The sequence below is a fragment of the Pipistrellus hanaki genome, assembly GCF_964339955.1.
Source record: "Pipistrellus hanaki genome assembly, chromosome: 5".
NCBI lineage: Eukaryota > Metazoa > Chordata > Mammalia > Chiroptera > Vespertilionidae > Pipistrellus > Pipistrellus hanaki.
In genome coordinates, this window is record NC_140507.1 from 85,199,336 (window position 1) to 85,212,442 (window position 13,107).

General features: G+C 55.7%; 2 protein-coding genes across 3 annotated transcripts in view; one reads left to right on the plus strand and one right to left on the minus strand.

The window, feature by feature from the left end:
* Positions 1-2,250: 2,250 nt before the first annotated feature.
* On the plus strand, positions 2,251-9,934 carry R3HCC1 (R3H domain and coiled-coil containing 1; the record flags this gene model as incomplete). The annotated part of the gene is made up of 8 exons (XM_084883874.1): positions 2,251-2,385; positions 2,788-2,915; positions 3,302-3,439; positions 4,632-5,235; positions 6,229-6,401; positions 8,150-8,220; positions 8,750-8,845; positions 9,627-9,934. 8 exons carry the CDS (start codon positions 2,251-2,253, stop codon positions 9,758-9,760), a joined length of 1,479 nt encoding a protein of 492 aa, XP_084740000.1. The 3' UTR covers positions 9,761-9,934.
* Positions 9,935-10,894: 960 nt separating this feature from the next.
* The window catches only part of LOXL2 (lysyl oxidase like 2), a 95,071-nt gene continuing 92,858 nt past the window's right edge, over positions 10,895-13,107 (minus strand). For both annotated transcript variants that reach the window (XM_084884447.1, XM_084884446.1), the window contains exons 13-14: positions 12,941-13,052; positions 10,895-11,777 (exon numbers count right to left, since the gene is read on the minus strand). In XM_084884447.1, the coding sequence (XP_084740573.1) occupies positions 11,698-11,777; positions 12,941-13,052 (192 nt within the window). In that variant the 3' untranslated portion in view covers positions 10,895-11,697. The remainder of the gene's footprint in view (positions 11,778-12,940; positions 13,053-13,107) is intronic.

Below are 13,107 nucleotides of genomic sequence, written 5' to 3' on the forward strand. Positions count from 1 at the left end.
TGGACAATCTGGAAGAAATGGATAAATTCCTAGAAATACGCAATCTTCTAAAACTGAATCTAAAAGAAACAGAAAATCTGAATAGACAGGTTACAAGTAGTGAAATTGAAGCAGTAATAAAGAAAAAAAAATTCCCAACAAACAAAAGTCCTGGATCAGATGGCTTCACAGGTGAATTTAATCAAACATTCAAAGAAGAACTAACATCTATTCTTCTCAAACTCTTTCATAAAATTCAAGAGGAGGGAAGACTCCCAAGCTCATTTTATGAGGCCAGCATTATCCTAATTCCAAAACCAGACAAAGACCCAACAAAGAAAGCACATTATAGGCCAATATCCCTGATAAACAAAGTAGATGCAAAAACCCTCAACAAGATATTAGCAAACAGAATGCACCAATACATTAAAAAGATCATACACCATGATCAAGTGGGATTTATTCCTGGGATGCAAGGTTGGTACAATATCTGCAAATCAATGAACATGATACATTGCATAAGCAAAATGAAAAATAACAACACATGATCATTTCAATAGATGCAGAAAAGGCATTTGATAAAACCCAGCACTCATTTATGATTAAAAAACAAAAACAAAAACAAAAACCCAACTCTTGGCAAAGTGGGAATACAGGAAACAAAACTCAATATAATAAAGGCCATATATGATAAACCCACAGCCAACATCATACTCAAAGGGGAAAAACTACAAGCATTTCCCTTAAGATTGGGAATAAGTCAGGGATGTCCGTTTTCACCACTCTTATTCAACATAGTACTGGAAGTGCTAGCCACAACAATCAGACAAGAAGAAGAAATAAAAATCATCCAAATTGGAAAGGAAAAAATAAAACTATCATTATTAGCAGATGACACGATACTGTATATAGAAAACCCTAAAGATTCCACTAAAAACTTACTAGAACTGATAAATGGATTCAGTAAAGTAGGAGAATATAAAGTAAATATCCAGAAATCGGTTGTATTTCACTGAACTAGGACAAATATTCCAGAAATTAATATGGAATCACAAAAATCCCCGAATAGTCACAGCAATCTTGAGAAAGAACAACAAAATGGTAGGAATCATGCTACCTGATATCAAACTACACTGCAAGGTCACAGTAATAAAAGACATCATGGTACTGGCATAAAAAAGAGACATATAGATCAATGGAACAGAATAGAGTGTCTAGAAATAAACGCACACCTTTATAGTCAAATTGTATTTGGCAAGGAGGCAAAAACATACAATGGGGTAAAGGTTGTCTATTCAAGAAATGATGTTGGGAAATTGGACAGACATGTGTGAAAAAATGAAACTCGGTCACCTTCTTACACCGCACACAGAATAAATTAAAAATGGATTAACAGCTTAAATGTTAGCCTTGAAACCATAGCAACCGTAGAAGAAACCAAAGACAGTAAAATCTCGGACATTTCTCGTAGCAATATATTTTCTGGTCTCTTTCCTAGGGCCAGGGAAAAAATAAGCAAATGGGGGGGTGGGGGGGAGAGATACATGGCGATGGATGGAGACATGAGGTGGTGAACACACCGTACAGTACACAGACGATGAGGACTTGCACCTGAAACCTGTATGATTTTGTTTAACAGTCTCACCCCAATAATTCAATAACAAGGAATAAAAAAAGAAGAGAGAAATGTTTTTGGTGCCCAGAAACTTCCTTTCTCTTTATTGCTCTGTTAGGGAAAAACAGAACAGGAAAATCTGGTACCTGCAAGACCTATATAGGTGCCACTCAGAAATGTTGGCTATTATTGCTTGTTTCATTTTCGGTTCTTATAAGTATATCTCCAGCAGGACATGATCTCACTCATCTAGGGGAAATGATGAACAATAAGAACAGACCCAGGACAAGGAGCCATGGATCAGACTGCCAGACCTCAAAGGGAGGGTGGGGATCAAAGGGAGCGATCCACCAAAGGACTTGTGTGCATACATAGGAGCCTAATCAGTGGTCAAGGACAATAGGGGGTGGTGGGGGCATGAGTGGGGAGGAGTGGGGGGGATGGGAATGGGGGAGATGGGGACAAATAGGTGATACCTTAATCAATAAAGAAATTAAAAATTAAAAAAAGAACAAAATAGAATTATATTTACTGACCATGATGTGTTAAAAAAAAAAAAAAAGAAATGTTGTCTGGATTTAGAACACAGCAAGCGCTCAGGGGCAAAATAAAAAATAAAAAAAAAATCATCAATTATCAATGACACTCCCTCTGCAATGCCACCCCCGGGCCGCGCAGAGGCGCTGCGCCTCCGCCGAGGCCCAGGCTGCTGCCGGCGCGAAGGGGCGCGCAGGCGTCTGGGGCTCCTCGGACCGGCGGTTGCGAGCAGCGCGGTTGCGGGGAGGGCTGCGGTGAGTGCGGCGGGCGGGGGCCGGGGCGGGTGCGCTCCCCGGGCTCCCGGGCTCCTGGCTCCGGGCCGGGGAGGGCCGACCGCGCCCCCGGCAGCCTGGAGGCGGCCCGGCCCTGGAGCCGGGAGCCCGGGGCGGGCGCGCGCAGCTTGGGCACAAAGGCCCGCAGCATCGGGCTCGCGTGCGGGGGGCGGGGCAGCGTGCACGGGCGGGGACCCCTCCCGAACCCCGCTGCTGTGGGGCCTGGGGACCGGGACACGCTCCTTCCCCACCTCGAGCCCGCTTCTCTCTTGTCGGAGGAGAGACCTGGCCGTGATGCCCCCGAGTCCCTTGCGGCGCCGACACTGCGGGGCTGGAGGTGCTGGGTCTGTGCTCTGATCCCGCCCCGGCCCCTCTGCCCCACAGGCTCTCCCACCCACCACCCTGGCCCTCCTCTGCTTGGATGGCGTCTTCCTCTCCCCGACCGAGAATGACTTCGTGCTCCGCGTCCAGGAGGAGCTGGACCGCTTCCTGCTGCAGAAGCAGCTGTCCAAGTAAGCGGGCACCCCTCGGCCCCTTCCCCCCGGGGTGCGGTGCGTCCAGGGTAACGGGCCCGCAGTCGCCTTTGACCTTGGCCTTTAGGTTTTCCGGTCTGCACGCTGGCCTCTCCCAGATACAGTTTTCGATTGTAATTCTGAGCATTCCCTAGAGACTGAAGGGGCCCACCCAGCACAGGGACGGGGACAGGACAGTCACTCCCTGTGACAAGCCCTATGCCCAGGTCCTTTGCAGTCAGCTTGAGGCGCAAAGGGGCAGAGGCAGCCTGATGTGAGGCCGGGCACCTGTAGGCTGGGAGGGCGTCTGGGGGGAGGGGGTCAGGCCCCAGAGGCTGTGCCTGGAGCCCCCCGCTCAGCACCCCTCCGCGCTCCCCCCCCCCCAGGGTGCTTCTCTTCCCCCCACTCTCCAGTCGCCTGCGGTACCTGATCCACAGGACGGCGGAGAATTTTGATCTCCTGAGCAGCTTCTCTGTGGGGGAAGGCTGGAAGAGGAGGACGGTCATCTGTCACCTGGACGTCAGGTGTGTGTCACCCTGCCTTCCAGGGCCCTCGGTCCTTCCTTGTGGGGGTGGGCAGGTGAGTGATCTGATCAGCCTCTGGGAGGAGGGAGTGCAAGTGGGGGGAGGGGGGTGGCTGGTCAGGAAATTGGGGCAAGAAGCCCCCCCGCTGCTGCCTCTCCCCTCAGCCTCTGTTGCTTACCGTCAGCGGTGCCTGCTTCGGTAGTGGATTAGTAGATGTGCATTGTTTGTGGAGTTCATTTAGCACGGTGGTCGGCAAACTGCGGCCCCTTGAGTGTGGCTCTTCCACAAAATACCACCTGCGGGCGCACACATACAGTACGACTGAAACTTCGTGGCCCATGCACAGACCTGTTTTAGGCTCTCAAAAGAAATGTCAATCGTTGTACTGTTGATATTTGGCTCTGTTGACTAAGGAGTTTGCCGACCACAATTTAGCAAGTTCACCTATACGTGCTGGGCAGAGAGAGAGAGAGAGAGAGAGAACACAGTTTAAGCAGTGAGGGTGTCTGCACAGGACTCGGAGTGTGTGCCCAGAGGCCATGGAATGAATGTGAGAAGCACATCTGAGCCTTCACTCATCTCTGTGTCCGTGTGCATTTCTTAGGATCTTGTTGTAATGACTAGGAGCCCAGTGTTTGCTTTCTTTTCTCTCTCTTTCTTTCTTTCTTTCTTTCTTTCTTTCTTTCTTTCTTTCTTCCTTCCTTCCTTCCTTCCTTCCTTCCTTCCTTCCTTCCTTCCTTCCTTCCTTTCCTTTTCCCTTCCCTTTCCCTTTCCCTTTCCCTTTCCCTTTCCCTTTCCCTTTCCCTTTCCCTTTCCCTTTCCCTTCCTTCTTTCTTTCTTCTTTTTTTTTTTTTTTGGGGGGGGGGGGTGTGGTTTGCCAAAAGCTGGGATCGAACCATTTTTAATATTTTCCTAATGCCACCCGGTATTTACCTGGCACCTAACGGAAGGTTCGGCCATCTTTAATGAGTGCAGTTCAAACACTGGAGGGAGCGCTTGGCTGCTGGGGGTACTGCAGAGATGGCGTGCAGCCTCCGCTAGGTGCCTTTCTGAGGCGTTCTCAGGGGTGGTTTGGCGGAGGGTTCTGCCTAATGCTGACGTGAGAGCCTTAGGCCTGAACGGCAGGTCGCTCTGGAAGCTCATTTTCCTCGGGGCCCAGACATGCTCTGACCACCTTCTGTTCCTGCTTCAGGTTACCCAGTTCAGATGGACTCTCCGGCCCCGGCCGCCCTCCTGCCTCCCACCCTAGCAAGTCCCGAGGGCCTTGGCCCCCCTCAAACCAGGGTCCGGCTGCTGGCCCCCGCGGGGCGCGGGCAGGCGGGGGGCGGGGGCATCGAGGACGCAAGCCGGACCAGGCTCTGTACGTGCCCCGGGTGCTGCGCAGGCCGGGAGAACGGGCGCCCCCCCTGGCCCCGGGGCCCGAGGATGGGGTTCCCGCCGGCGGACTCCCGGGAGAGCCTGGAGGTGTTGGTGCCGGGGACCCCCGCTCCGCTCAGGAACCCCCCGTGTCGATAACTCAGACAGCAGAGGACCTGCAGGGCCCCGGCCCGCCGTGCGGGAAGGAGCAGCCGCAGGACCCAGGGGGAACCGAGCCCGCGGGGCCCGGGAGCCTCGCAGGGACGGGGGACAGCCTGGAGAAGGCCACCCAGCTTCTGTCCCGGGCGCAGCTGGACCTGGAAGAGGGGGATGGGAGTGAGCCGGAGAAGAGCGTGGCAGCAGAGGAGGAAGAGGCAGAGATGGAAGTGGAGGGGCCTGGCAGCTTCTCCGCGGAAGATTACAGCGAGCTGCTGCAGGAGGTGACGAGCTCTTAAGGCCGGAAAAGGGAGGGCGGAAGGGAGGTGGGTGCAGTCCTGGGTGGCTGGGACCCAGGGTTATGGACGGGCGGGGCACGGGCTGGCTGAGCTGGCTGAGAAAGGCCGTGTGTTGGGTGACAGGGTCCCTGAGGAGACATAGAGGTAAAGCATGGGGCTTTGGCCCAGAGGCGTCAGGACTGATATTGTGGAGGAAGGAGGCACATGCATATTGAGTCAGGGGTATGGATTTGGGCCCCAGCTCAACCACCTAGGAGCTGTTTGACTGCAGGCAAGTCCTTTTGCTTTGCCGAGTCTCAGTTTCCTCATCCGAAAAGCAGGTGATAATACCTCCTTCACAAGGTAGCAGGTAGGAGGTATGTGGACTTGCTTTGTAAGGAACTGCAGATGTTGGTCATGAAAATTAAAGACCGCAGATGTTGGCCATGATTTTTTTTTTCTTCCGCCTGAAGCTTTGTCTTACAAAGCTTGTTTGCTTGGAACAGTGTCTCCCTGAGACTGGCTGTGGTGTTCCGATGGCAGGTGTGCTTTATTGCTGTTTTAGAGGTGAAGGATGGAGGCCATAAAGTCTTGCTTAATATCACGTCATTCAGGAGGGAAGGAAAGATCCCGGACTTGCCCAGCCCTTTCTCTACTGACTGTGCATCTTTGGGCAAAATTACTTAATTCCCTGACTTGCAGTGTCCCCTCCGGTAGCAGACAGACAGAATAGAGCTTTCAGGATTCCATGAAGCATAACGTGTGGGCCACAGGGACTTCATAAAAGCAAGTTCCCTCCCCCAATACCTTCTCCATCTTCCGCTCCCATACGCTGCCTTTCCTAGGCTCCTGCCAGGTGTGGCTCCCCCGGAAGCCACCCTAACTCTCCCCCGTCCCTTCCTGCCCGCCCAGGAGCCGGCAGGACTCTGGGTGGGTTTGCAGGCAGTTGTGTGGGGCCTGTGCAGAGCTCGCCTGGCTGACAGGCCTGATCTCACCCAGATAACGGACAACCTGACCCAGAAGGAGATCCAGGTGGAGCAGGTCCACGTGGACACGTCCTCCTTCGCGGAGGAGCTGCCCGGAGAGCAGGACTTTGCCCACGTGGTGGAGATCTACGACTTCGACTCGGCACTCAAGACCGAGGACCTGCTGGCGGCGTTTTCCGAGTTCCAGTGAGTACAGGTCGGGCTCCGGGCAGGCCGGGGAGGCGGGGTGCTCCCTCTAGAGAGGAGCTGGGACAGGCCTTTGTTGGTGGGCCCCTCTCCCGGTGCCCAGCCACCGAGAAAGAAAGGCAGGACGGAGATGCCAGTGTTGTGGGCTCCATACTTCTGGGCAGTTCGGCCTCCTGGCCGTGCGGGGGAGGAGGAGAGCGGCTTTTGGTTGTAGGCGCCTTCCAGAGGCCCTAGAGCTGGTCCTACTGGCACCCTTACATGCCACATGCCTGTCAGGCCCAGAGCCCCACTGCAGGACGCAGGCAGTGTGGCCTACCCCCCCACCCCATGAAGCCATCTTCATGCGGGAACCGAGTTGGGAAGAACCGGGGTGGAAATGGGAGCCGAAGGGATATACTCAGAGACTTTTCTTGTTTCCCCAAATTCCTTAACTCCAACGCCAGTCTTTTCTTCTTTCTTTCTTTCTTTTTTTTTTTTTTTAAATGCTCATTTTCCATTCTCCAGTCCCTTTCTCTTTTCCGACCTATGCTTTTAAAAATCCCTTTCCTGCCCTAGCTGGTGTGGCACAGCGGATATAGAGCATAGGCCCCTGAACTAAAGGATCCTGGGTTCGATTCCAGTGAAGGCCTCGGTTGCAGGCTCCATCCCCAGCTCTGTTCGGGGTGCATGCTCGAGTCAACCAATGGATGAGACCCAAACATGGGTGTTTCTATGTCTCTCCCCCGCCCTTCCACTCTCCAAAAGTCAACGGAGTCCTAGTGCAGTGTTTCCCAAAGTGTGGTACGCGTCCCCCCAGGGGTACGGGAAGAGTTTGGTGGGGGTACGCGTTGCACCGGAGTTTGGTGGGGATATGCACTGCACCGTGCTTAGCTGTGCCTAATCCTACGTTCTCATGAGTACGAAGGGTACTCAGCGATACGAAAATTATAGAAAGGGTACACATATGTCAAAAGTTTGAGAAACACTGTCCTAGTGGATAGAGCAGGTTTGTCTCAGTGGATAGAGCCTGCGGACCAAAGGGTCCCAGGTTCAATTCCAGTTTAGGACGTGTGCCTTGGTTGTAGGCTTCTCCGGGCTTGGAGGCAACCAATGGATGTGCTTCTCTCAGATCAGTGTTTCTCTCTTGTCTTTTCCCTCTTTCTTCTACTCTCCTCAAAAAATCAATGGAAAAATATCCTCGGGTGAGGATTAACAAAAATAAGTAAATGAATTAATAAAAACCCCTTTTTCACATGGCCAACCTGGGGTCCCTGTGACTTCCCCAGGCAGCGTAGCCTTGGCCGCAGAGGCACTGGGCGGGGGAGCTGCTGTGTGGCCGCAGGCTCAGTGCTGCTTGCCCGAGACGGGGAGAAGTTGATCGGAGGCAGTAACGCAAACATGGGTATTTTAGATCCTGTTCCTTGTCCCTACCGCACAACCCTTTTGTCTGCAGCCTCAGACCCCACACCCTTGGGGGCTGTGCCAGCGCCAGTAGGAGCCTCATCACCTTGGTGTTGGTCTCTGAGTTCTCTCAGTCCTGGCTTTGCCAGACCCAGGAGCAGGAACCCACCCGACCAGCGGGTGGTTTGTCTTGCGGAAGCCAACCACATGGTCTTCAGGGAAGGTCTGCTGGGAATGACTGTCTCCTTCCCCGAGGAGATGGAATTTGTCTTGGGCTCACAGTGTTTGTGGATGGGAGGAGGGAGGGGACTTCCGTTAGCAGAAAGGGTTTTGCCCTCTGCTTTCATAATCTCTCTTCCCCGTCTCAGAGAGAAGGAGTTCAAGATTCATTGGGTGGACGACACGCATGCACTCGGCGTCTTTCCCTGCCTGGCCTCAGGTAGGCGGCTTCGCGTGGGCTCGGCCCTTTTTGTCACGGATGGGGGAGGGCCCTGGTCTCCCTGGTGCAGACGCCCGTGTCCGGGTGGCAGCCCCTCCCAGCCCTGGTGTGGGAGTCCGGGGAGCGGGGTGGGCTCCGCGCCAGGCGGTCACAGCCTTTCCTGTCCACGTCCCTGCCCTCCGACCAGAGGCTTGGGGTGCAGGACACGCTGAGCACGCGTCACAGGCCAAGCCCTAGGGGCTTCGCGTGTTGGAAGTGCTGTTTCTTTAGGTCTAAAGCAGTGCAGGGCGGAGGTGGAAGCTGGGCTCGCAGGCTTTCCCCCTGAGAGCACCAGGGGCCGCGCGGGCGTGTGGGGCGGGGCCGGTGGGCAGCTGGGCAGCTGGCACAGGGGCCTCCGGGCAGTCCCGTCCCTGGGCTTTGAATGGCGCGTGGAGTGGCCGCGTTTGTCTTGGGCGGTATGTGTGCTCCTGGGCCCCGAGGGGGCCTTTCCAGGAAGAGGAGAGGATGCCCAGATGTGTTCTTTCCACAGCCGCCGAAGCCCTGACCAGGGAGTTCTCGGGGCTCAAGATCCGGCCCCTCACGCAGGGAAGCAAGCAGTCCAAGCTGAAGGCCCTGCAGAGACCAAGTAAGGGAGCTGCCGGCCCCCTGGGAGGCTGTGCGTGTCCGTGAGCCCCCCCCGTCCAGCTCGCTGCGTTAGGACCCCTGAGCTCAATGGCCGTGGGGTGCTGCTCCCACCCCCGGGTGCCGGGACGCCCCGCAGGCGTCTGCCAGCTGCCCTGTTCGGGGCTGGCCCTCCCGCTCACACCCGCTCAGGGAGAAGCTGGGTCTTTTCTGCACGTCCATGGGAGCCATGCTGAGCAGGGGGGTAAACAGAGTCCGCCCTGCGTGTGATCCTGGCTCTGTCACTTATTTAAGCTGACCTTGGGTGAGCCACTGAATGTGTGCGAGTTGGTTTCTTTCTCTGAAAGATAAGCAGATCATAGAGTATGCTGGAGGCGTAAATAAAAGAGCCTGGCAGACCTGCCAGGAGGGGAGAGGCATACAAAAGGGGCCAAATAAGTGACGCCAACCACTCTGTGGATCGGTGGCCTTTGCCCCGTGCTTCTGGGGGTCAGTAAATGCCCCGTCCGTCCAAGAGCTCTAGGTGTCGCACCCTGACGTGACTTCCCTCCCGAATGGCCCTACAGAGCAGGGAGGGGGCCTGTGCCGGGGGAGACACAGGCAGGGCACGGAGGTGGCAGGGTTAGGTCAGGACCTGGCAGCCCGAGGCGGGCCCCTCACTGGCCAGGCTGCGGGCACACTGGTCCTGGAGGCTGGCTCAGGGGGCCTCTGAGGCTGCCGTCGCTGGGAGGAGAGGTGGCCATGGTCTTGGACTCGAGTCCCCGCCCCACGGGGTTTCCTTTCAGAGCTCCTGCGCCTGGCGAAGGAGAGACCGCAGACAAGCACAGCAGTGGCCCGGAGGCTGGTGGCCCGGGCCCTGGGGCTTCAACACAAGAAGGAGCGGCCCGCTGTTGAGTCTCCTACCTCCCCGAGGCCCTGAGAGGCCCGGCCAGCCTGGATCGACACCCCGTGACAAGCCGGTACCTCAACACCACAAGCCTTCACAGAGCAGCCCTGAGCTCCCGTCGGAGCACCACTGTGCGGCGGGGTGGGCTTCAACTCGGTCTACTTCCAGAAGTTGAGAAAAAATAAACACTTTTAAGTTCTCATAAACTGCCCTGGCTGGTGTGGCTCAATGGTTAGGCCGTCAGTCTGCATGCTGAAAGGTCATGGGTTGATTCCCGGTCAAGGGCACCTGCCTGGGTTGCAGGTTCCATCCCTGGCCTGGCCGGAGAGCATGCAGGAGGCAACCAGTCGATGTTTCTCTCTTACATTGATGTTTCTTTCCACTTCCCTTCCACTCTTCGTGGAAAAAATACCCTCAGGCTGAGAAGAAAAAGTTATGTGATTGCTTCAAAATGTGGTCTGCTGTGGGACACTAGAGGGTGCTGTTTGCCTCCCAGTGTAGACCTGAGGGTTCTGGAAACTGGTCACTCACAGGACGGCCAGGAGTGGCTCTGCTGGGCCTGGGGGCATCTCCGTGCAAAGCCTGCCCAGCTCGGGGAGCTGGTTGTAGCCGTTGTGTGACACCTGTGCGGTGTCCCCTCGTGAGCGGGGTGTCCTAATCTGCTTGGGGTGTGAGGGTGGCTATGGCTGTGGCTATCGGCGGTGCTGCTGGCCCCCCCTGGACCGGCCCCCGTGTTTCCTGTCCGTACAGCTCTCAAAGGGCTCCTTGTAGAAACAAACGTGAACAAGGCCCAGTGGTGGACTCTGAAGTGGCCACCGCGTGTGCCTCCCCCACAAGGGCAGACGCAGGGCCATCTTTGTGGGGACAGGCCCCGAGCACTCAGTTTTCTGGTTTAGATGGAGCCTGAATCCAGGCTAGATGTCCCTCTGGTCCTTCACAACTGCATGCCCCCTGACAAATGTGGGCAAAAAAACAAGAGCTCAAAGAGGTGGTGACTCATTTTTGCGACCTCCTTAGGCCGCTCTCAAGGGGCAGGCGTTGCTCTCTGGGGGTGTGTGGGAGGGGGCCCCCTGCAGCCACAGAGGACCCCAGCTCTGCGGGACTGGGCCCCCGTGTACAAGGCTCTGCTGCTCGGGGGCGGGGCACGGGCCAAATGAAACACAGACGCACGTCGTCAACGCTTTATTCCAAGTTTCAAGTATGTGTAAGTGTCCGTGATAACACGGCGTTCGGGGAGCGTCCTCGTCACCCGGGACCCTGGTCATAGCACCGTTAACAGTGACCCGCAGCCTCGCGGCGACAAACGGGAGCCACACAGGGGGGCGGGTTTTCCTTTGAGCTGTATTTTCAAAGGCCTAGATCGCCAGCATTAAATACCACTACTTTGTGTTTCAAAGTCCACGGAAATAGAATATGATGATGATGATGTCTTGGGAAACAGGAGGCAGGGGGTGCGGGGAGGAGAAGCACCGACTCTGACCTCACCTCTCAGAGGACACGTGGCAGCTTATTCTATACGTGGACAGGAGGAGGGGAGGGGAGGCGGTGTAGCTGGAAGAGAGCGCTAGACATTCAAGTTGGCTGGCAGCCACCTATGAGGAGGAGAAACGAGCCAGCCTGACCCCTCAGGTTGTAAGCTGGCGTCGCCCAAGTGGCACCTGAGGAGGGACGGCCCTGGGTTATCAGTGGTCAGCTGAGCAGGGTGGTGTCAGGCTCGGGGGGCTGTGGTTTGGGTGGGACGCGATGACGGCCGGGCGTCCCGGACAGGATGGCTGGTGCGCTGCCCCCACGGCCTGCGGACAAGCTCACTCTGGAGCACCCCCTCCTCCTGAGCGTGGCCGTGGCCGTGGCCGGTGTCCAGACGGCAGGCGGGCGGGCGGGCGGGCGGGCGAGGGGAGGGTGGCATCCATCGGGCCGACGGCAGCGGGAAGAGGAGCTGCAGCCCGCAGGCGGGAGTGGCCGCAGCGGCCTTACCGCGTGGAGAGCTGGTTATTTATGAGTCCGCTGAAGTGTTCAAACTTTTTTTCCGTCTCTTCGCTGAAGGAACCACCTGAGGGGTGGGCGTCAGAGGGACAGAGTTTATAGCAAATCAGACGCGCAGACCTGGCCATGGAGCCACCACCCTCCACCCGGGGGCCTGCCGGGCACCTCTCCGTGCCACCACCGGGCAGCACGCAGGACCAGGCACCGCCAGGTACTCTGGGCGTGGAGCGAAGGGGTGAATGGGCGCCAGGGGCTCCGGCTGCCCTCGCCACGCGCGAGGACCACCACTTCAGCAGATGCTCGGCCTCCCTCCCGTGCCCCAGGCTGGGTAACGCGAGGGAGGTTCTTCCGTGGCGACGGAGGCCACGTTGGTTCACCAGTTTTTACCGTGTTTCCCCGAAACTAAGACATCCTCCTAAAATAAGACCTACTTACAGGTTTCCTTCTGAGTGAAATATAAGGCATCCCCCCGAAAATAAGGCCCCTCCCTAGGCTAAACATGAGAGATTTGGTCCACTGATTCTGAAAGAAATGGAGTCACAAAAAATTCACCAGGAAATTCAGGAATTGGATTGTTATGATGTTCCAGAAGATGATGACGTGATTGTCATTGAATAAATGAGTAAATTCTTGATACTGTAGGATTGTTTGTCTGGTTTGTGTTGACAACTACCGTACTGCCATACCGCATACAGGTAATAAATTTCCTTTATTTTCATTTAACAATAAATGTGTACCGTATTCTTCTTCATGGAAAAAAAAAGACATCCCCTGAAAATAAGACCTAGTGCATCTTTTTTTTTTTTTTTCTTTTTTTTTTTTTCCTAGTGCATCTTTGGGAGCAAAAATTAATATAAGACACTGTCTTATTTTCGGGGAAACAGGGTAGTTCCGGGCAAGAAAATGATGCACAGAGCCACAAACATGTGCTAACGCCCACATGTTTGAGGGCACATGCATGATGAGGTGTGGCCTCAGCGCCCGCCCCTACATAGCTGTGGGGTCGCCGCCCCCTTGGCCAGGCTGGTGTGAAGCCCAGCCCGCAGCCAGGCCCTCCCTGTGTCCCTGCGTGGAGAGGGAGGCTGGCTGCACCCGGAGGAGGGGGCTGCTCTGGCTCCTTGACGAAGCAGGACGCTCTTGCCTGTGCCATGGGAGGCGGAGTGGGGGGAGCCAGCAGGCCTGGGGGTCCCCCCCGGGGTGGGGGGGTGGGGGGCTGTCCAGGGGCCTCACCTATGTGGCAGTTGTACATCCAGATGCGGTGGCCGTCGTAGCGGGTCCTGCACTTCATGATGTTGTTGGTGTAGTCAGACTCGGCCACCTCGTAGTTGGGGTTAATGACAACCTGGGGGAGAATTGGTCCTGCCTCAGCCCCCCGCCCCCCGGCCCAGGGTCCTGCC